We start from the raw sequence: 24923 nt of genomic DNA on the forward strand, positions 1-24923 counted from the left end.
TTTGTGAAAGATGCCTACCAAGCGGCAACTCTTTGAAAATTAGAACTTACATGACCTTTATAGTGAATTGCAATCGGGTTAGAGTAGACAGTCTTAAAAGGAAAGTCTAAATCCAAGTTATAGCCACCTGGAGGAATGTTATTAGAATACAATTGTCAGCAATGAAATGCACAAACTTTGATCCAACAAAGCCCCTAAGCTCACGTATAACTTCACGCAGCTTTTACATATTTGCATGATTACACATGTACTTCAGTATTTATTGAATCAAAGTGATAACATTTTGAAGAAGTATTTCCAATTATATCATACAATGCTTAATGCCTGGGAAAAAAACCACTTTCAATTCTAGAATTTGAATCTTTTTCTGCCCTAGAAGTTGCAGGCTTAGTATAGGGTAGTACTCAACATACTAAAGAATCCTTAAAAAAACACATAGAATTATCTCCTGCACATTACAAGTACCTTTTTGCTCCTAATTAAAGTTGCTTAATACTGCCACTATCTGAGAATACCAACAGGTATCAGAGAGTAGTTTAAAGAAAATGTAATGTCCTTTGAAGTAAAAAAATCATTACTTAAAAACGTTACCACCCACATGCTACTTTAAGTCAATTTATCAATTCTGATAGGTGTTAGGTGATGCTAATGTTCACCCACGAAAGAATTTAGTTTTCCAGTTCTCCAACGTGTATATACTGAACACATGGTATAAACAAATGGTGGTGTCCAAGAAAAACATCTTTGAACAAAAATGAGTTTAATGCAGGTACAAAAAATTATGGTCACAGTTTATGCATGTACATAGATGCATTTATCTACACACTTTAAACCAAAGAAAATACAAGTCTCGATCATGTTTTTAAAGCATCTTCAAACACATGGAGCTCTAGGAAAAGGCAAAAAAGCACCAAAGATTAAAAGTACATTTAAAAGACTTTACACAAACATTTTGTCATATCTATTGACTGCATTTTGAGATTTTAAAACTGTAATACTTTAAAATTAACCTTTTTTTCTCCTAAAATATTTAAGCAAATTTAACTAGATTAACAATGTTAAGCAAAGAAAGGGGAGCCTGGGAACATTCATGATGATAATTGGGTCCTTACAAATTAGTTGTTACCGTGAAAGCAAAAAATGTGAAAGTGCATTTGGCTGATAAGGTCCCCATTAAGTTTATGTTTAAAAACTTTTAATGTGTTTATATATGTAAATATATATATAGTGTGTATATATGTATATATAATGAATGATGCATTTAAATATATTTTTTTTGCAACTGCAAAAAAAAATTCTTTGGTGCCTCAAATGTTATACAGATCTCTGAAAGTGGGGCAGTCGTTGGTATTAATGTAATGCACACATACCTGTGATCATAATTTTCTAACCTTTTATGTTAATCCAACTCAAAGTTAAGGCAAAAATTTTCTAGAATTCAAAAAAGTATGATTTTGAATTTGCGTTCTTTTTATCTCCCAGGAGGGGAAAAGGAAGCAGAAATAATGCAAGTATCTGTTTGATTTCATAGAGAATTATTAGCAGAGGCATTACTGAACTATTAAGTTTAAATTCCAGAACTACTTAACAGCCTATTTTACAATGAAATCCTTAGGTTTGCAAGTGTGAGCCATTGCTACAACAAACTGATCTTTTATGTACCTCTTGATTTTTTTACTCATTAGTTTTTACATATCTGTTAATTTAAGCAAGTTGATCATCTTATTGTGCCATACACGCATTGTGATGAACTGTTCAGTAAGCAAACTAGCTGAGCAGGAACAGTTGGTCTTCGTTGTCCTATATTTCTGTGATGACTCCATCTGTACACACTAGTTTTCAGCACTACACCTTCAGTGCCTACAATCACATTGAAATTTTCAGCTACCCACACTGAACAGGATCCCAAACAAAGCATTTTTAGGTGGCAAGACAGTATAAAGATAAATTAGAGGATAAATCAGCACAGTAATTAGACAATGCACATGTTTGCCACACCTCTGTTTGGGGTGGGAAGACCAAAAACTACAACAGCATCTTTTTGGTTTCCAAAGCCCAGTATTTCAATGTTACATGTAGAGCTGAATGACTCAAATTTCCTATCTTCACATTGATTGTTTCTATGAACAGTGAATTTTAGATAAAGTGCTTAACATTAAGTCTAACTCCTTCACTAACTTCTGGGAAAGGCCATCTTTTCAAGAGATGCTACTAGACAGGCTTGTAATGTGTCTTAAGGTTGAGTCAATACATATGTTCTTGCTTCCTCTAGACAGTAAACAAGTAGTTAATGTACTGAGTTGTGAGCTACCACCATTACGCAATATCACATATGTGAAACAGGCTCTTCCTGATCTTTTTTTTTTCCAACTTGACATGTCCCCTGCTTTTATCTGCTTTTTTCTTTTTTTTTTTAAGAACAGGAAGCTATCTCAAGTTCTTCTCAGTCACACCAACAGCTGAAGGACCTCTGTATTTGCATAAAATTAGTTTAACTCTGCCATGTAATGCAAGCTTAACCCCCTTCACATTCTGTATCTGTTTCAATCTGCGTCTGTTAATAGCTACACAATCTGTGCATGTACTGCTTGCATTAGTCTTCCTACAACAGATGTTTTACAGGACATTCTTTAACATATACATTTACCACAGCCTTGAAAAGGGATTTTCTTGCATGCATCTGATTCCCACTGTGCATCTCTTAGTATCACATCAACTCACTTTTCCTTGCATGGTCTGTACTTCAAGTTTTGGGCTATGTGAGCATTCCATCCATCTTAGATTTCTTTCTACATTCCTCTTAGATTCAGAGTGTAAGTTTATTAAATGAGCTCCGTGATTTTTAGCAGATAATGGAATCACATACTCAAACTTTGAAAAAAGAATGCATGGTTCCTCTATGCATTTATCATCCCTACTATAGTAATGTAGCACCTTCTCAAACGATTCCTTCCCAGCTGTGTGGATGGATATCCTTTAACCACACTTTTTTCTACTAAAGCAGCTTTCAGAATTGGCTGGTTTTACTTCCATAAGGCAATTAACATCCCTGCTTTCTCTGCCTGCTCAACTGTACGCCTTATTTTCGTTAAACCTTCCTGCTAGAAAGACTGTGCCGCTAAGCTTCAATCACACGTTTGGAATGAATGTGGCTTTTCGGATAACTGGTACTTTGGGGATTTTGTAGCAACCTTTCTGGACTCGAGACCTGCAGAGTTCCTATTATTCCTCTGTGAGTTTTGTCTAGAAAATGTGCTTTGTCTTTATCAAGGTCATGTTTTTCTTTAATTTGAGACTGCTTTATGTTTAAGGCCAACTGGGAAACGAACTGATGCTTCTTCATGTAGTGTTTTCTTACACCACTCCTCGTTTGATACATTTTCCCCACAACATTGAATCAGGCACCTGTAAAAGAGAATGCACCAGGATCAAAATGAAGACTAATCAATGTAAATAATTCTTATATCTAGAACACTGCTTGTGTTTTTCAACATGTTTAGTTTCAAATATGCAAGGAAAGACAGAGTGAATTACCCCTTTGTTTCATGAGAAGTTTTCCATTAGAGATGCCTACCAGTTCTCACCACCCCTTTCTTACTCTAAACAGCATATCCAATTGGAACTTCCAATTTAGCACAGTATTGTGATTTAATTGTCTAAGTGCCGGCATACTACAATTGCTTAGAAGTCACGTCTATCTTATCTATTCCATTTGGTTGACTGTTTTCAAAGACCATTAACTGGTTGGTATTTACTTCCAAGCAAACCAACCCAGAAGGACTGTAAGACTTACTTTCATCATCTGAATCGAATCCAAAGAGCGTCTGACACTTCTTTTGTGCAAGGTGAGCCTCAAGTGCTTCTGAATTACAGTAGATGGTCAAGCAGTTGCCACATCTAAATCTTTCTGTTGATTTGCTACAAAATGTATCTTGTTCAGAATGAGCATCTACTTCATCAGTCAAAATTTTTCTACGTTTTGGCATGCTAATATATCGTTCATCAAGATAACTTGGAGGCAATGGTCTAAAATACGGTTTTGTTAAGATGACACCATATGAAGTATTCTCTGTTGTCTGATTTGGTTTAGAAGGTAATTGCGAGGCAGCAGCATTATTTTGTGGTATATCATGACAATTCTGTAAAACTGGTAACACTGACCCATTTTCTGTCCTTGTTTCATCTGCCACTCTGTCCAAAGTTATTTCTGTTGACTTTGACGATGCCTGGTCTAGGTCACTGTGCCCATTGACTAGTTGGTCACTAACAACATTACAGTTCTCAGAATTTGGCTGTAACACAGGTGTCTTTTGGTCTATCAAATTTAAAACCGTAGTGCTACCCTCAGATGAACTTTCATTACCATTGTGAATTACATTATTTGCTTTCTTCTCAACACTCTGAATATATGTCTTTGGTTCTGTAGAATCTTTCCTTGACTTCCAAGTTGGAATTGGTAAATCTACAATTTCTTTTTCATTAAGAGATTCATCATCATCTTGGTAACTACAAAGTTCTGAAGGATCATCTGAAGAATCTTTTTCACTTGCATCTTCTGAACATTCTGGTGTTTTATTTAAATAATGTTGAGCCTCATGTTCATACAGCAAAGGGAGCTCCTCAAATAGCTCACAGCATTCTGCAAAATTGCATTGAGCTTTAAAAACACTATGACTTTTTGTATGTTCTGCAAGCTCAGTTGACAGCTTAAATCTCTGATTACAATTAAAGTGTAAACAAAAGTAAACATTTGGATACACATGTCTCTTCAGGTGGTCTATAAAATGTTGAGAATCAGCAAATTTCCTCTGGCAGAACCGACATTTTCCTTTATTCCATTTCATTATATGCTGCTGCACCTTCAAATCAGTTGGATGACTTTTTCTTGCATGTTTATTGAGGAATCTGATCTTTTTAAACACTCTAGCACAACCATTAGCAGGGCACTTAAAGCTTCCTTCCTCATCCAGAGCATCAATGTCTTTTTGAGAGCAAAAAGCTCCATTCACTTTGTGCAGAATAGGTGACTCTTTACTGGAGCTCTCATCATCTTCAGGCAAACTTTCTGTACTTAAAGCATCAGGAACATTATTAAAACAGCTGTCACTACTATTTTCAGTAGCATCATCCTGGTCACTTAGATGATTTTCCACCACATCTAATACCTGTTCTGCATTCTCCTCCTCCACTTGGACCACCTGGTCAACACTTGGAGCTACTGTGATCTCTGGTTCATTGTCTTTGGAACCATCAGAATTCCCATTTTCAAGAGACAGAGAAACATCAGAACATTCTAGTTCATTAAGAGCAGGAGCCTGCTGACCAGCCTCAAGAACTGCAGCAAGATGTTGCCTTTCTATCTTCCTGACATGATTCTTCAAGTGCTTTAGCATAAGTCCTTTTTGCCTGAATTTTCTGGTGCAAAGTACACAGGAAAAACTGCCCTTTTTTTGGTGAGCTTGTGCATGTTTCACAATGTGACCACCAAGAAATTCCTTGTTGCATATCACACAGCGGTGCCTTGGTACAGTTTGATCTAACATTTTAGATGCCTCAAGAGCTTCGTGGTTCTTTCTGGCATTACCTTTGGACTGGGCTTCAGAGGGGTCTTCAGGGTCAAGCTCCCCATTGCTTACATCTGTTAAACAGACACGTTCCTCGCTCAGAGCCCTATACTCCGTTATCTTCTCTGTATTTGTAGTAGAGTTTTCCAGTGTACTTTCACTTAAGCCAATGAAGGCTTTATCCCCCAATAATGCTAAACAATTCTGCTTGATCATCAAGAAATTCCAAAATTCAGGATCAAAAAACAAACCTTTTTTCAAAATTGGAAGCAATTCAAACCGTACACGGTTTTGAACAGAACTAGTGCACTCATTGTATTCCTCATCTGCACATTTATATAAATGTTCAACAGTGTAGTAAGATTCCAAGGTGCGCTCAAGAAAAAAGATTGAAAGAGCACAAATTCTGAGGATCTCCAAGTCGTTTGGCAGAAAATGAGCAATTGCTTTATAAATAAGACTTTTCATGTTGGGATCTTCACGGAGGTCCAACTGTAGGGCACATCCACATATCTCAACACATATCTGAAGACCATCTTCCCCAACCTGTGGAAAGGAAATTATAGCACACATAATTATAGAGTACACGTAATGGTATTTTCCTTATGGGCTTACAGAAGTCTACAGCTTGAAAATAAAATTTAAAAAATCAGAACTAAAAATAAATTAGTATAAGCAATGCCTGAAGATCAACATCCCATATATTTATATTCATCTACTTGCAAAATAGTTAGGAGTTTGTTCAGAAAGCATCCTGATAGTAAAGGTTACTGTGCAAGTTTAAGCCTTGCCGGAATCGGAGAGCACATGGCTGTTGCCCCTCCCCCACCCACGCTGGTCGGGCTGGAAGTTAGACACAGACCCCGGCTAAAATAACAAGTAACTTAATACAACAGAGCGATAGAACAATCTGAACAACAACAGTATCAATGGTAACAACAATAAACAGCAATAACAGTGAACAAGGCAAAAGATATGCAGAGAAATACCGCTAGCTGGTTTACGGAAAGCAAAGTTCCCTCCCGAGCCCGCCAAAGAGCAAGGAAAAAGGTTCCGCCCCTGGACCTGACGTCAGCATGGTATGAATAACCCAGCTGGAGATCCCTTCCCCCTCTCTCTCTGCTGGGGAAAACTTTACTCTATCCTGGCTGAACCAGGACAGTTACCTAAAGGCATGCTCATTTTAAAATAATGCTTCAATGAGACTATAAAATACAGATACAAAAATGCTCAAAAATAACATCTGGTTTGCACTGAAAGCTATACAGCTACTGTCAGTAAAGCTTCAGATACTTTTGCCACATGCAGTTCTACAGCTAAAGACAATTGATTGGGGATATAAAACAAGACTACAGCATATCATATTTGATCTAGCAGTATCTTCTGTCTGTATCTTCATTATCTAGGCTGTTTCAGACTGTAATTGGACAACTACTCTGTATTTTTTCCCTGTTTTAACTCATTTAACTTGCATTACATAAAAATACAAGCTATAAAATATGGACCTCAATTTTGAACCCCAACAACTCATGGCCAAGCATTCTAAAAGGCTCGACTTCTCTGAACTGACAACCTATCCTTTCAATAAGCACAATTCCTATTCCACACTTTAGGCTGGGGGACCTGCCCTGAGCATGTAATTCAAAGGGATGATCAGAAACATACTGCCCAGCAGTTAGCAGATTAAAGTAAAAAGAGTTTCAGGAAGTTATAAATAACTAATACCTACCTACATTTAAATATGTGTTAAAAAAATACATACAATGCTACATAAGTAGTGTGTTATTAAAAAATATGATCATTCAGATGCAAACACAAATAAAAGTTACGTCACCAAAAGTATTTTAGAACACATACTGAGATTAAAATCTTGAACAGCAGCGAATCACTGCATTTAGAACTGTACAGCAGCACCCGTGACAAAATAATTTATAATTCATTTAGGGCACAGAATACGAAGGAGCTCTGTTCAGTCAGGTTAATCATAAAAAACATTTATGTGGAAATGACTTGCACTCCTGTGTGCAAAGCACTACATGTTACATCTCCTGCAGATGTTTGTATGGGACAGTGCAAGACTAACATATGAAGCACAAAACACAGCACATCTTCCTGAAGCAAAAGTATGTTTGTTGTCTTCTACCTTAGCTTAGCTTTTCCTTTATGATACAATAAGCATTTCTTCAGATTTTATTAGAACTGGTGAAAGGATTCAGAACTTAACAACGGTGAAAGGCAGATACAATGGTGTTACACAAGTCCTATTTCCTTAAGGAGCCAGGCTAAAAAAACCCTCAACCACCAATGCATCTTTCACATTTACTCCATGTATTTATTATTAATTTCCCCATTTATTTATAGAGGATGACATTCCTCAAACTTATTGCAGACAAAAAGAAAACCTCGGAATTCAGTCAAAAAAAATCTTAAAAACACACAACAGACCAAGGGAAATCTTCATATTAAAGCACATTCTGGAACTTGACAATATTTTTAAATTAATAATGTATTCTTCCTTACTCCCTCTTAACTTTCCACAAAGAGTGGCCATTACACAATGTTAACATCACTTCTCTTCAACTAGTTACAAAAAGAATGGGGGGTGGGGTAAAACAAACAAACAAGACTTACTTCATCCTTAATGACTTTCATGAAAGGGAAAATTACTCTGACATTTGTAGCAATTCTTAAAAGCTGGTAGCACTGGTCGACAAAAACTTGTTTTGATGGGTTAGACTTAAGCTGCAGTTTACTCCAAATGAAGATCAGGTCCCTATAAGTACAGAACAAAATATTTTGATTAGACTGAGTTTTAGAACTCTATCACTAAGCATGATGCATTACTAAGGAAAAACTATTTGCATATTCTGTAACTAAAATCATATTTGAGGGCATAATACCAACCTAATTAACACCACAACTGTATCCAACGTACACAATGGAAAATGCAACTTAATTACTTTGTTAAAGAAGTCAGGGTATCTCCTATCACTGAGCCAATTAAATATTCAACAAAATATTAATGTATTCAGCTTAGTATCAGAGAACTGCATAATAAAATCAGATGCTACAGCATCTAGTGCTTAACACCACAGGCAATAAACATTAAGGCTCAACAGCAAGCTCTGTGCACCCTTGGGATTAAGTTACTTTCAGTGCAAGGATGAGGAGTCTTTCAGGAAAAGAAGTATCTGGAAAAGGGGAGTGTCACAGAAAGCTAACTTATTACAACACAATTTTCTTTTTTTTTACTGCTGTCGTCACTGGTCTTTCTAGCCAACAGCAGTTACATGAAAGTATCAGACTCTACAGCCAATTCATACATCTCTCTGATCTTCAGTCAAGTAACATTTCTGACTGATACAAGGAAACATAAGAATAGATTGCTAGACTGCAGCAGAGCTCCTAGACAGGTAATGTGTTTGGTCTATAAAATATAACTAATTGAAATTTACAGCCTGTAAATTCCGTGCACTTTAATTCACAGACTTGGAAAGACAACTGGACCTAACTTTTAGTTATAAGAAAATCTGCCAGCAGAAAGATTTTTACACAGGAGTAGATATAGCTAGGAGTAGGCAGAAATCCCACTATAACATCACAGTGAAAACAGGGAACCAATCCACTTTCATTTTCTGAAGGAAGACACGTTTTTATTCCACCAGCCTCCTCCCTCAGAAAATACAAACCCTGTTACTGACAAAATATTTGCCTGATCTTCCAGATTCTCTAGTCTATGTCAGATACAAATCAGGCAAACTTTTTGAGCTTAAGCTTGTCTAGTGAGGTCAGTGCCTGCATGAAAGGAAGGACAGAACTGCCTATGACAAAACACCAACCTCACTTTTAAATTTAGGACAGCTTTACAATTCTGTTTGACATTAACAGCTAGACAAAAGAGTTTGATAGTTTTCTTTCATTCAGAACCCAAGAGAACACATTGAAAGAAATATGAAGCTTATATGGGTGAAACTGAAAAAAAGAGTTCTACAAGCTGCTCTACCCACAAAAAATTAGTCTTGCAGGTTTTCTAAGCTGTTACCCTCTGCCTTTAGCAGGCTAGAAATCTAAGTTCTTGAAAGTCTGCAAACTTCACGTACACATTTGAAATTAACTAGTGTTTTTATGCACCAAACCATTCATAAAAATTCAGTAAAAGTCTCAATCTGAAGTATGAAAGAAAGAAGTGAACATTTTTGCTGTCAAATGTTACAGCGCTTAAATAATACAACTTATTCTCTGCTTTGTCTCACACCATTTCAAAGCAAGCCATTTCAACAGTAATTCCAGAGAATTTGAGAAAACTCAAATTATTCTTCTGAGAGCTTAGTGGTTAAAGCGGCTTGCCATGTGTTCAGACAAGTGTGATAGCTAGCACAAGGAAAGAGCTGAAAAAGGAATGGAGAAAACTGAAAATAGAAGGAGTAGCTCCACTGCTGAAGAGCAAGCTGTCAAAGCAGTTTAACCACCATATGACTAGATCCTGATGTGAAATAATATTTTAGTTTTATTTCTCCCTGTACACATGGAGGCTTCTCCTTCTCAAGCACATTTCTGGCTTTGATAATCATTAAGGATTAAAGCATTCTTAAAGAGCTGATTATATTCTTATTTCAACCACTTAAATGGTTTGGATACCAACTTTCATGCTGAAATGAGCAGCACTTGAGATATCTCTGTGTCACTGAGCACAACACAGATGATAACCTTGAGATAATGTAGACAGGAGCAGTTTTCTATTTGCTCAGTTATTATGGCGTAAGAGTATTGTACTTAATTACATTTCCTTCTTGGATAGTAGAACCTGGTTCACCTTGAGGCCTCTGTTTAAACTATTATGGACATGTGTTGGGGCAATTTAAAGTGTTACTGTGAGATCACAGAACCAGGTACCTCTTTACCAGAGACAACCAGGTATTCCAGCCTGTTAATCCCCCTCAAAATACCAAAACCTTTGCGTGCCTCGATAGCAACATGAAGGAATGGTTAAGCCTGCCATTCATTAGCTAGATCTAAAACCTTTGCTATTGTTGCTAAGTAGAAAGTCTGTCTATTGGGTATAGATAGCATGCCTTACCAAAATATTATTCAATTCACAAAAATTACACAAGGACTAAAGACTGATTGAACATGTGAGAAAAATTCCCTGTCCTTGTGAATTTACTGCATAGGAATCACCGGAAAACAGCCAAAACGGCATTTAAAAATTGCCTGACAGAGAAGACAAGCCATTCTGCTATGCCTGTTCCATCAAAATTTTGTCTGCCTTTCTGAAGAGGCATCACTTTTTGATACTAGAAGTATCACATCATTATGGACTGATCTCTTACCAATACCTTGTACACAAATATTTCTAGTAAGACCAAGCACAGCTTGCTTTGTGATTAATTTGCAAGTGGGCTCTCATTTTGGAAAATAGTTCAGGTCGTCTGAATCTAGAATTTATTCTTAATGAAAATAGTAGGAGTTTTGTGACAGAGCTGCTTAAAGTCCTCTACGATAATGAGAGCTAATGGTTTCAGCATGAAGATTTCATATAAGCTGCTTCACATGAAGCAAATATTTGCTATTTATAGCTTTCTAATCTATTTTGATCTCTTATCTTTGCTAGTAATGTTTGTTGCTAGATCCCTGCTAGATCTGCAAGGTCCTCAATTCCAGACAAGGCAAGATGATTTAAGCTGTGCAGAAGATGTTATAATCTTCTCTAAGGAAAAATACATGATGTGGGTTAATTTAACCTGGCTCCTGTGTCTTCAAAAATTTGAATTACAGTATAGTCATGCCTTCACAAGCTTTGTTCCAGTTTACATTATCTATTACAATATCTATCTATTATTATGCAGACTTCTTTCATTGGGTACACAATTGTTGAGGCTCAGATTCTGTAAAGAATGAAACAGCTATTCTAGCTACACAGACATAACTGCTCTGTACTCTTTCAAAGATCCTCAGGTTCTAAATTCTGAACACTGAAGATTAAAATACTAAGATGCCAAAATGCTTTACTGGATAAACAAATATCAAACAGTACTTTAGCCTCTTCTGGAATTTCATTTTTGACATCCACTTTGCCAGATGTAAGGACAGACATCTTGTTTTGAATAACAATAAAGTGGATGATGCAAGACTTAACAATCAACTGGGTAAGAGCAAGGTTAACATGTTACTACAGCAAAAGGTATAATATATGTTTAATTCCAATATTTAAAATGCATTTCTTAAAAGACTGAATCCCTGAAACACAAAGCACTAACCATGTAACTAATACGTGTAGGTTACACCTGTAAATTTCCTGGTAAGTAAGAAGTCAGGAGATGCAGCATTTGGGCAGGAATCCGCAAAGTTGGATTCCATTCTGAATTGGTTGCTGAAATCACACAAACCATGCACACCTTTTTGGTTAAACTTCATCTGCGCTACGACGACAGTCATGCCCACCTTGTTCTGGACTGACTGAATGAAAAATGCCACTAGGTACTGCCAGTGCACTGTATTATAAATGGGTGTCATAATCATAAGTCAAAAGCTTTTTATTCAGTGCAATCAGTTACTCATCCTATAGTTAAGGAAAATTTTTATTAACAAACTATGTCTGACCTTTATTACTTCCACAGGAAAAAAAAAGGGAGACATCTTACTTTTCAATTCCCTGAAATCTGGAAACAAGGAAATCTTATATAGATTCTAAACTCCATATTAAAATTACTCAGATCAATAACTTAATCTCAATTTTAAAAACTGATCAAATATTTGATGACTAAGCCTTTTTGCTTCAACTACATAAAGAAATTAAGCTTACTTTATCAAGGAATGCAGATGTTATTTTAGGTAGAAATTATACAGGCTAAACAAAAGGACTGTTTTCCTTAGCCATCTTTCAGTTCTCAGAAAGATGAAATTTCTTTCAACACCTCTTTAGAAAACGCTTCTTAGCCATAAGAACGTCCAAGTATCAAGCTGATTCAGTGTACAGGAAGACATTCTTACTTAAATATTTTCTAGAGGACCACCATTTATGTTATGGCTCTTTATGAAAGAGACATTTGCATAATTCATAACATGTTTCCAGAACCATATCTTTTTAGACACACTGGTGACATACTACAATTTGGTTACTATAAGCAGTGTCATTTAACTAGCAGAACAGCAAAAAATCTGCATAGCCAGAGAGTCTACAGACTGCATATTCTTACACATTACTAATAATAAATGCCTTATTTATAGGTATTAACTGCTTAAAGCAGATAAAGGCTCACCTTTCTGTTACTCTGAAACAGTTAATAAGTGTTACATACTTTGTAGGCTACCACTGTACATGACTGTGTGTAAAAAGGCAACAGGCATAACATGTACTAGAGATGTTTAAAAGTCACATTAGAATGTTTTTTATCTGGTATTTTAGACTTGAGCTACATCTCAAAGGGTTTCATGTTGGCAATAAGCATTTATTATCTGCTAAGCTGCTTCACCAGAAATAAAGTATTTACCATATACAATACATGTCCCCATTTTGAAGCTGTGGGACTAGGAACGATTCACATAGCTGTAAGGCTAAGGTAGTCTTCCCTTCTTTTTCAGTGTTGCAGATGATCTCAATTCCACTCTTGCAATCAGTCCTCAACAAGTGCTATACAATTAAAATAAAATCAATTTAGACAAATTTGCTAACATGAAATAAAAACCTATCAGACCTTGCTATATTAAAGAAGCTACTGAAAACTTCAGGAGTTGCTATTAACACAGGATTTCTTTGGAACAGCTTTTGTGTAGGTCAGTAAATAGAGATTTTTTTAGATATTTAAAGCTCTTTCATATTTCTTAGAGTAACAACAATCAGAGTAATTGTCTGAGATGTCAAAAGACTACACAAAAGCACTTTTTTGCATGGTGGTAGCTTGTTCTTAAAACAAGGTTACGAAAACCATCATTATCTAGTAAGTGCTATCAGTGGTAAAAGTAAGGCCACATTCAGCTAGAGTGTCATTTCACATACTGGGGCATCATTAAAAAACTTTAAGGCTAACAAAACTATATAGTGTACAAAACACTGGGCTGACATCAATTAGGCTCAAGTGCTTTTGCTAAAATAATAGTCAATAGTAAAATGGTCAATACACTGAAGTTACAAAATATTAATGACTCAAGTTATTTAGGGAATATATCTACAAGTAAACTTGACCAAAAAATTGCATCTAGGTCAAAAAGATTTATAGGCACTTAACATTTAACTTTTCAAAGCTTAAGCCAGTGCTAAGTTAAGCAACACCAGTGTAGTTGCCTGATTTTATGACATTTGATTCTACAAAAGCAGAGTTCCATATACTCCTCTTGACAACTTGTATACAGTAAGTATAACGTACCACTTCATTAAAAAAAACGTATACTGACAAACAATACCTCCTGGAATAGCTGATCTTCTAATGGTGACATATAAAGACAGGTGAAAAGAGCTTGATGGAAATACAGATCTTTACTGATATCTGGATGATTTATGCAAGATTTGATAAGAGCCATTGCCTCAGGGATGCGTTCACAGGCAATAAGGTATCTGGCACGTAGTTCAAAGAACAGTGGATTTTCAGAGCTTAAATATTTGTTAACTGTACAGAAAAGAAAGATTTAAAGGCAATTAGAATATGAAGTCCAAACAACAAATATATTTAAATGTAATGTTGTTTTTAATAGTGCAATGTCAACAAATAATATAAAAAAGGCTCTGTTAAAGAAGCTATCATATATTAAATGAAATACCATGAAGAATCTGACCTTCTGCTTGGAAACAGAAATAGTTATTTTTCTTACACCAGCAATCTAACTCAGTATTTTGTTTCTAACAGATCAACACAAGGTGCTGCAAAGGATTAGTTAAATACACACTATATAGAAGCAGATATGAACATTTTTAAAAAAAGAAAAAACTCCCTTATTTCTCACACTGGAATCTGGGTGATTGTCAGAAGTATCGTATCGACATTACTTCCAACACTATAATTATAAATATTTAAAACAACTCAGGATAATCATTACCCATTAAAATGGAAGAGCTCAGAGTGGTGAAAAAGTTAACTACAATTCACACGCTGTTGCTTTATGTAGCTTTGAACACCTTGATTTTGCTTGGAGAAGTGGAAGGATATACTTTTTCTTCCTCTAGAAGTGCTATTGAGCACAATTCTAAATCCCTAAATACCTTTAAATTCTAGGCTCTGATTTATAGAAACCTGTTTTTCAGATCTAGAAGCTAATCTTAAAGCGAACACTTGAATGAAATTGTTTCAACTGAGATACTCAAAATACTTAACGTTTAAGTAATTGGGAAGTTATGAAATATGTAGAAGACATACTTTAGATCTCTTATAAAAGATGACACAGATTCTAGTGTCTCAAGATTAAAAGTTAAAATATTACTCAACGGTACAAAATGCAACTTAACGCTGCTTTTATTTTGAGAATTGTTTGCATCTTGTCAAGTAAATGCCCACTCTGCATAGTGCGGTAACATTTACGTAACGTATTGGACAATATGGCCTGATCTTCCTTTTATATTCTCAACAGCTACCTTAAGAGTTAAAACCCCACAATTTCTAGGGCATACCCTGTAGTATTGTACAGCATTTTTAAAAATAAAGAGATTGTCAACATAAAGTCAATGAAGGCTAGAAGTGAGCATGAGAAGTTTATACCTTAGGAAGAACCTGTATTAAGAAAGTTACAAGCAACTGAAAGTGACACTTAAAATGATTAAAGAAAGTAGAGGTGGTTACTGAAAAACATAACCTGAACAAGTAAGAGAAATTTTCTTCCCCAAAATAAAAAAGATTATTTGTAAAACAAGCTTTCACCTAAACTTTTTTTTTAAAGGACACCTGTTTGAAAGACATTCCTTATGCTCAGAAACAGCATTTCTTTAGCATCTTTATTTTTACATAAGCTACTGATATTATATGCTAATGAATATTTAGAAAATATTATTTAATATGATGTAAGCTTTTAGATGAGATTTGTTAACACATACAAGGTTCACCATAAGAGAAGATCTCATCCCCACTATCCACTAGCACTTCTGGGTACAAACTTAGTAAAGATGATGACTGAAGGAAAAGCCAGTGTCCAACAGTGATCATTAACTGCAAGAAAAAGCAATCATACAGAACAATCCTTAAAGCCAAGTAAAGGCCTCTTCTTTGTTGAAATAACATACTTAGAGTAATAAACCATATCACCAGTTTCACAATGCAAACATTACCCAACAGATTACTGAATATTCAGAGCAAAAAATTCAGCCAGAAATACTTAGCTTTTGTTACATGCTGATGTTAAGAAAATGCTGCGCATGTTAACAACTGGCTGTAACATCATTTTCTCTCAAACAAGCGAAGACAGCAATCCACTATACAGATTAACTTGTTGTATTATTCCCACTTTCTCTGTGGAGAATTCTTCCATCAATATGCCCCTCTGCTCCATAAATGTGAATCCCACTTCTGACAGCATGAGCTCCCAGGGAAGGGCATCTCCTACACTCTCCGACACAAACAGCACAAGCTCCCAGGATGGGGTCTCCTACACACTCCAACACTGGTTTTAAGACTGCAAGTTCCAGCTTTGTGCTCCCTCCCTGCAGTGGAATGCCCTCTTTTAACAAGGCAGCATTTACAGCTCTTCTAACCTCCCAGGCAAAAGACAACTGCTAACTATAGTAGCATTTAGCCAAGTCTGTGTTACATTAAAAAAGGCTTGGGGAAAACATCTATTCTTGTCCAGGCAGCATGTGCAGTGCTTTGCTTTAGAGTGATAAATGCCAACCATGAGCTTAGAAACTAATTAACTGTTTACATCTAAGTGTACCTCTGTCTACACTACTTCTTGATGTTCACAGTAGGCTACCTTATTCTCCCTAATCTAGTAGAAGTTTACTGCTCCTATGTTTCAACCCTGCTATTTTTCTTTAAACTCAAACACTGCCTTCCTTCCCGACCATATCAAAATAAGACTGAAACATGTCAATGTATACTACAATTCATGTACAGACACAGTGAGGTTTGTCTTGGCCTAAGCATATCCGTGCAATTAACAAATCCAAGACAGGAATATGTAGTTCACACCACACATATTTATCAAACTGACTTTTGCAAGTAATGGTTGGTGATTCAGCAGTAATGGGCAGTTTTCCTCATTTAAAATAGCGATCCCCGAGGGAACTATATGGCCAAGTTTCAAAATATACACCAAACACTGCCAGCCTATAAAGCAGCACAGAATGTTTGCTTTGTGTAAGACTTCACAAGAATCAGATTTTAGAGGAAGTAAAACAAGAAAGAAAAAGCTTCCAGAAGATGTTATCTAAAATAATATGTTTGTCATCACAGATGAGACATGCCAAGGGGGTGTGTGGGGATATCAGAAGATAAAAGAAGGAACAATACCTAAGCAGAGGGGAAGGAGATGTGGTCTGTAACAAAATGAAGTAAAATTATAATCTAGTGACAACAGGCAATCTCATTCCTACTCTGCCAAGTTAAAACTAAGTAAAATTCCTCAAACTGTTATCGATAATGGAGCCTTCACGATGACCAAAGGAGTCATTAAGACAAAAGACTAAACTAATTCTTTGAGAGATGGAGATTGAGACCTAACTTCAGACCATAACCACGAAAACTTCTAGAGTTTGTCATGCAATAAGGAACAAAAGGATAACCTTTGTCTTCATTTTGCTTCTATAGGTATTTCACTAGAAGCTTATCAAGATACATAATAAAAATCATGGGAAAACTATGTTGCTCAAGTGCTTGCTTCACAAAAGAGACAAAACAAAAAACAACAAAGACTACCCAATTAATCACATTAATTTGGTATCAAAATACTTCCTCTGGTTAAGGAGCCAGCTCACTGAACTGTTCTGACTTTAAAGTCCTCTTCCTCTCTCTACAGAATGAACATATTGTCATAAACAGTAATGAATTTTAATCATGCATAGTAACTAGAGAAGAACTAGTATTTTCTATCACTATCATACAGAAACAACTTTTTATTAAGAGGTCCTCTGTGAACACTGCTAGCAAATATGTTGCATAAGATGTTAGTAAAGACTCTACTATAGATTATTTCCCCCTTATGAACTTTCATTAACATTCTGGTAATGTTTGTTTCCACACACCATTAAAAGTGCTGGTTTACTTTGCAGACTGAACAGAAACCTTTCTCCTACTCTAGAAATTACACAAACAAACAGAAAGCAGCTATCAGGTGTAATCACAGGCCTCATTCTAAACAGAACCAAGAAAAGCCACAAGCCTGAGTATTTACAGTTTAAAAGAAAAATTAAATGAGTCAGACTACCATGAGACAGAAATACACGTCAGGTCCTCCTCCAAACATGTTACTTCAGTAGCTTAACTGAAGTCATCACTCTCCACACTCTTTCAGGGGTAGAACACCTTGATTTGGTAAATCCATTTTATAAGTAACTGCTCAGTAGCCTCTTCTACCTGAATAATCTGATCTCTACACTGTAAAAGGAGACTTAAACTGCTAGCAAAGAAATCTAGTTTTCTGTCCAAAAAAAGGGACCAGTACATTTTACTACAGAAAAATAAGTTAAATTGTGTGCAATGCTAGCTAACAACACCTGACCCTAATATCAAAAAAAGCATAATTTAACACATTTTTTAGTAGTCTAAAAATTAACGTGGTAAACAAAATACCTAATTCCTGTGATACAGGCTTCGCTTTAAGAATTGCTTGTAATACTGGATCCTCCCATGGTCCACCATCTCGGATGATGCGAGTCACTAGTTCCAGGTTCGTATTTCTGTATCTATTTAGGAGGTTCTGACATTCCTACATGTAAAAAGAAGAACAATTAGAATGAAGAAAAAAAATGTCTAAAAATAAAGTTAGGCCATTCAAAAGATAAGATACAAGAAAACCCATATATGTTTAAGTATTTCCTCATTCATCAATTCAAGCTACAAAGTCTTTTATTGATCAGGCCTACACAAAGCCCTAAAGAAACAACTTGCATTCACTGAAAACAGTAATACAAAACTCTGTAAATCAGAATGCTCATGTCTTCTATAAGCACACACCAAAAGCCTGTCATTTGCATAACAATACAAAAAATGTCCTTCCTTGAATTAGAGATATTACTGGCATATACTATGGGAGAAGTCTTCACCTTGTGCTAGTCTGCACAGATTTAGACATGTTATGCTGGATGTGTGATCCAGTGATGGTGTCTGAATTCTATGAGGGAACAACTGAATTAGTCCATGGGAGTCACCAGCCCTCAAGCAACCATTCTTCTCCAAATTGCTACATAACAAAAATTATGCTTGCCTAAAACAATCCGTCATGTTTTAGTCACCCAACATTTTCACATATGCCAAGTTCCCCCCATCCTTGTTATTTGCTGGTAAAAGTGTCAGCATTAATATTAATCAACAGTAGAATTTTAATCACAAGAAAAAGGTGTCTAATTTTGAAACAAAAAGATGGAACTGAAGAATAGCTTCTATGCACATACAATTCTTCACGTTTTTTTCCTGTAAATTCTTTTAGTTTCAATTCAGCTTTTTTCTTTTATATTCAGATGCATACGTTTGATGGTAAAAAAAAGGTTAAGTAACTGAAACAATGATTTTCACTAGCAGTTTGATTACATAGCTGTTTCAGAAATTCTTTATGTAAAAAATAATGTAAAGATACATTTAAATATGATCGTTGTTTAAAAGTGAAGGCAACTGAGAATTGTAATACAAAAGCATGACGAAGAAAGTATTATACATCTCACACTTCCCTAAATTCTTTCTTGTTCATAGACTGCTTTTGAAAAGCACTTACTGCAGGATAGCCAAAATGTCCCATTACTTTTATGCAAGAGACTCTACCCATTCCTAAGGATGCTAAGCCACTCCTTGACCCCATTCTTCCACCAATTCTAATCAAGCATGTAATTGCTGCTGGTTTGATAATTAAGTAGTGCTGACACATTAATTTGTAGCAGCAGTAACAAACAGGTATCAACATAAAAATAACAAAGGGATATCTGCAGTTCCATGATCAGTATTAACAAACAACTCTGTTCTACATCCTTTCTTTTTCTACAATAAAGTTTACTCTCATGGTAACAGAAGTGCTTGTGTTCCCATGCAGTGAACTCTACTCTCAGAATGAGTTCAGGTCAGACTTATCTGGAAAAAAAAGTTAACTTTTTAAATCCAGGATCAAATGATGCAGTTGTATATAGCCATACAAAACCTTGTCCCAGGCTAGCCAAGAATACAAGTTTTAAACAACAAGAGTTTATGCTGACCTGAAAAGTTCATTAAGAGAGCACTTCCATTTCAAATTTACTGTTTAAAACCACAGAGGGAAACTTGAGGTTTCATGTCATGAACTGGTATGCAACACTGGATGACACTAAATTCTAATGAAATATAAACAAGCAAAGCTTCCCTTGTCTACATGGGAAATGCACAAAATAGATCTTTAACAGATCAGCATTACAAAAAAGAGTGTATTTTACTCTAGCTCAAGTAGCAATTCAAATAGCAATACTGATTATAAATGTAAGAATAAATGGCTTTCCCTTTAAATATACTTGGTTTTTATATTTGGGTATAAATCTAAGTAAAATACCTACATTCTTTCACTATAATGGTATGTTTCCTCCAGGTTATATACCCACAAAAACTGTCTTTATGTGTACTAAAATAGTATTAAATGTTTATATGAAAGTAGGCAACACTACCTGGATTGAACCTAAAATATCTTTCAAAGGATCTTCATAGAACTCATCCTTTCCAAAGAACAGCAGCAATTCAAAAAAACTCCTAGAAAACAGAAGTAGTGACAAGTCAACCAAACTAAAAATGTTAATAAAAATAATGAACTACTGTTAAGTCTGTTAGTTTTCACAAGTCTAAGAAAAAGATTAGGATTTTTCTAAGTTCTAGACCTGTGCCCACACCAAAGTAATCCTAAAAATTTTGGCTAAAGCCCACACTCTCTAAATGTAACTCATATTCCAAAAATACTGATACTTTGTGCTGGATTTTGGGAGTTAGGTTTACACACACACCCCCCAAACACATTTTTCATCGGGCATCAAGTCGCAAACACAATACATCTATAGATAAGCTAACAAGACCAAAACAGTAATAAACCAAATTATACTTAAGCACAACTTAAAAACCCTTCTGCCTTTTTAATGAGTTCGGGACATTTAGACTCGCAGAATCTGCCTCATTTTCTCCCTCAAGAACTCATACCATCCTCTATACTGCTGCTCTCCATTCACCATTACAAAAGTGAACCTTCCTCAAAAGCCAAAGAACTTGTCAGATATGCAGCCATTTCGAGGAATAAAGGACAACAGTAAAATTACTATAGTATGCACAGTGTATAAGAAGTTACATTCAAGGAATACTAAGCTCACGTGAATGCAGATTCAAAATAGTTCATATTTTCAAGTATGATAAACAGTTTATATTAACATTTTTTATTCCATTTCAGCCTGTCTTGCTGGAACACCCACTGAAGTCTCTTTATGAAGATGCAGGTTTAAAGGTGCTATTAATTTCATATTTTAAAAAAAGACTTTTAATATTATTTTCAAAGGGAGAGCTTTTATGCAAATGGAACTACATTAATCCTGTGTGGCATTCAAATGACAAAATTAATCAAAAAACTTCAATTTTACCACCAACACATTTTTAAGCAAATCAGGTCTATATGCAACAACATGAATTCACAAGTGCTACCTCAAAAGAGGTGGAGATAAGGGAGAAGGTAAGACTGATCCTTTCAACAGCAATCTAGAGCAAATTGACCTGTGGCCTCCATGTTTTCCATCTTAAAATATTTGTTGAGCATTTCATTTTTAATACAGTGACTGAGACAAAAATAGCAGAATCACAGAGGTTGGTAAAAAATAGCTTTCCAGAGCTCAAGTCAATTTAGGTCTTCAGTTACAGAAGCATACTCCCAGATAATACCTGCAACTCAGCTGATTCAATCAAAAACTAGGTAGTTGGATGTCACAGATATGCAGAGGCAGCTCCAGTGCACCTACTATTGCTCTGCCTTAAGATCCTGAGAAATTTAATATCTATTTGGAAAAGATAACTACCAAGTACGACACTAACATAATCTGCAATTGCTGGTTGAGAAAGTCATGAGTAGCAGGCAATAACTGAGTGACTCTCAGAGGGAGATAGTACTGAAAGAAAAACTCTGCATTTTCCGAAACAGGACTGAACAGCAAAGGCTTTGGTCTTGTAATAGAAGATGAGCAATTTTATTTAAGATTATTCCAGACATCTTTTCCAAATAAACAGAGAAAATAAGACAACAGAGAGGGAGGAAATGGATGATGATTCCTGAAAGAGGTTCCAGCACTCTTCCAACCTACAGGTTTTTGAGACAAATTCTGTCCAATGACAGAATTTTTTCTCCAGATTAGGTCCTTGAATCTCAACTCAAATATGGAATGATAAAACAACCAGTACCCTATTAAGTACTTCATTCTGAAAAACATGATCTCATTTCATGTTGATAAACAAAATTTTGTAGCATACTTGACTCTTGGGAAATGTCAAGCATGAGTCATGTCATGATCTGGAAAGCAGCCAAACTGGAACTTAAATAATGTGACAAAACCAGTTATAGCAAATGATGCATGCATCTTTTTTTTTTTGCTTTGCCTGATTTGAAGAGAATAGAATCTTGAAAAAAAAAATCTGGAAATTAATAGTGAATGAGTGTAAACTACAGGTTTTTTCCCTATCAATGTACCCGCTCCAGACTCTTATCGGACTAATCAAAGGAAGGTATCAAAATAGTTCTATTTCCTCATCACCTGTGTCCATTCACTTAAAATTACTATAGTCAGTTCCAGCTTGACACTGTTAACTTAAACCAGTCTGCAGCACTGCACATCCATGTTTACATACATCCCTTTATAATAATGGTGCTTCTATATTTATCACATCACTACTTTGATATTACGGGCATCAGAAGATTGCTTGAGAACACTAGTATGCTGGCACCATAATTTAAAACCCCTGATATTAATGGCAATACAGATATTACTTAATTTGTGATGAATAGCAAGGCTAGTAGGCATAGGAAATGGAACAGTCATTACTGTTAATAGTTTATTGTCTGGTTACCAAGGAAATCTTAGGCAAGTATGACAATACAGTCAGGCAGGTTTTTGCTCTCCAAGAACTAAGACTTAATATACACCAAATTTTCAAAAGAGATTCGAGCTAGGTTTCCCAGGTAACTGCAGCAACTAAGCCCCAGGATCCCTTTATGATATCACATGTAAAACTACTCCAGTCAGTCTCTGAAGAAAAAATAAGCTGGCATTCTAGAATGGAATAAAATCTCAGTGAATAAACCCAGCTCCAAAACCCAAGATAGAGAGGGGTGACAGGAACTCAGTGACCAATTTAATTCTAGATTATCAGTAAGTGACCACCCTACGTACAACAAATACCTGAATTTTACTGGTTTTCCTCCCAAGCTTTGATATTAGAAAGTATATAAAAAAGTGTGAACTTTGAGGTGTTTTTTATAAAAACTAGTAAAAAATACCTTACAGGTTGCCATATTTTCATGCAGCTGGTTATCCTCCAGTACCTGAGCATTTCAATTTTAAAAATCATGGTATTACGGCTCCATAAATAGTCCCATGTCAGTTTCATAAACACAACACAGTAAATCTCTTTGGTGATGTTTCCCCAACACTTAAAGATAGCATATACTCTTTAAGTGTACAGAATAAAGCCTTAACTTCTATGTAATTAGTACTAATAGCTCAAGAACAGTGGAACGGATAAGCAACCCAGTCCTCTTGACAGAGTAGACTAAGAGTGGAAGACTAGGAAAGCATTCACTCTGATGACTAGACAAAGTGGGAGCAAGACATTTCCACACAAAATTCTGAACTGAGATACCAAGCTGTATTTGAAAGCACTGCTCAATGAGAAAGCAGTTTATACAGCCACAAAGAAATCTGATTTACTCCAACCTAACTCACAATAAAGCCAGCTTTTAGGTTTTTGTCCCCATCTGCTGAGATAAGATCAAGTATACTGCATCTCAGCTAAGTGTAACTCACATAATGATTTTTTCTTCCATTCAACACTGAGGTTTTTAAGCTTGAAAAGTAGGTTTTTAGAACAAGAAAAAAATGGGACTTACTCATCTACTGATCATTACCCTGACACTTTCAACCTTCATGTGGGAAAAACACCAAGAACCATCAAGAAAATCAAGAAAAGAGCAAGATTTATGACCTAACATTCTGCAGTTCTTTGAGTATGACTTTTTGTCAGTTAACTGTGTAACAAGTCATTCCCATAAGCACTTTGATAACTCAAACACAGAAATCCATTTTAAAATGAACTAATTTCTTAAACATCACAAGAAATGTATCTTAAATACTTAGCTTATTGCATCACTAGAGGTAGAAGAGCAAAAACTTTATCTAAATTATTTACAGTTATGTACTGTCAAAGATTGGTCTTCAAATACTCCAAAATAAGATCTTCCAAAAAGTCTGTATGGTGAACACTTACCCTACTGCTATTATAAAAGTAACACAGTCTGTATTGTAAAGGAAGTAGTAGTTAAAAAAAAAAAAAAAAAGATGTACTTACAAAGCTAGGCTACTCAATACGTATTGTACGTGCTCACATTCAGCTGGGAATGATACACAAGCAGATGTGAAACAACAGAGCGCTGTCTGAAGCACCTGGAGCTGAGGCAAAGGAACCTGCCATCTTCCAGCATAGTCTTCAACAACCTAACAACAAAAAACATTGACGTATATATTACAATGGAAAATATTCTCTTCAGTGAAAAATAAGTAGTTAATACTATACCTGCTTTATTTCCCCTTCTCCCTTAGAAGTAGGGTTTGTAACCAAAACCTCTTACCATTGTGTTACCAAACCAAAAATAGAAACTTTATGACCTACATTATAAGATATACTACAAAGGACCTTTCACTATTCTTTCAGAGGGTAAGGCAGAAAACTTTCATCTTGCACAGTATCACAGCAGATATTACGCTCTGCATTTAAACACGTTTTTATTACATTTGGCCTTCCTTATTCATATGATGGAACTAAGGCTAGTTGTGCCCTGATCTAGTTACAGAACTGCACCACTATTTGCAGAGAAACATGAAGGTTGTTTTAATGGAGAAAAATCCTTGCCTGGTCTACTAGTCAGTCTTGTTTGTATTAATAAATGCATATTTCTGGCACTACCTCTGCCCACACTGGGAGGCTCAATAACACATCACCATCTGACATTTCTACATGGGTATCCTGACACTGA

The 24923-nt window shown here is 35.7% G+C and overlaps 1 protein-coding gene across 1 annotated transcript; it reads right to left on the bottom strand.

Moving 5' to 3' along the window:
- ZNF654 (zinc finger protein 654) lies at positions 1 to 24384 on the bottom strand. Its single transcript, XM_026850423.1, has 8 exons — positions 24239 to 24384; positions 20320 to 20401; positions 18272 to 18407; positions 13965 to 14167; positions 13055 to 13194; positions 8196 to 8337; positions 3794 to 6110; positions 1 to 3405 (listed from the first exon to the last, which is right to left on the bottom strand). The coding sequence occupies exons 4-8, from the start codon at positions 14079 to 14081 to the stop codon at positions 3398 to 3400; spliced, it is 2724 nt and encodes a 907-aa protein (XP_026706224.1). The 5' UTR covers positions 14082 to 14167; positions 18272 to 18407; positions 20320 to 20401; positions 24239 to 24384; the 3' UTR covers positions 1 to 3397.
- Between the last annotated feature and the right edge of the window lie 539 nt (positions 24385 to 24923).

Source organism: Athene cunicularia, assembly GCF_003259725.1.
Source record: "Athene cunicularia isolate RWA chromosome 1 unlocalized genomic scaffold, athCun1 chr1_part1, whole genome shotgun sequence".
Lineage (NCBI taxonomy): Eukaryota > Metazoa > Chordata > Aves > Strigiformes > Strigidae > Athene > Athene cunicularia.

Bases quoted from the DNA above. Each gene is read 5' to 3' on its own strand.
- ZNF654 (XM_026850423.1), bottom strand. From the start codon at position 14,081: ATGGCTCTTATCAAATCTTGCATAAATCATCCAGATATCAGTAAAGAT. The intron at 13,195-13,964 runs GTATTGTTTGTC...TTAATTGTATAG, and splicing joins AAGATCAGCTATTCCAGGAG to CACTTGTTGAGGACTGATTG. The intron at 8,338-13,054 runs GTAAATACTTTA...CTGTACTTATAG, and splicing joins GGGGACATGTATTGTATATG to GGACCTGATCTTCATTTGGA.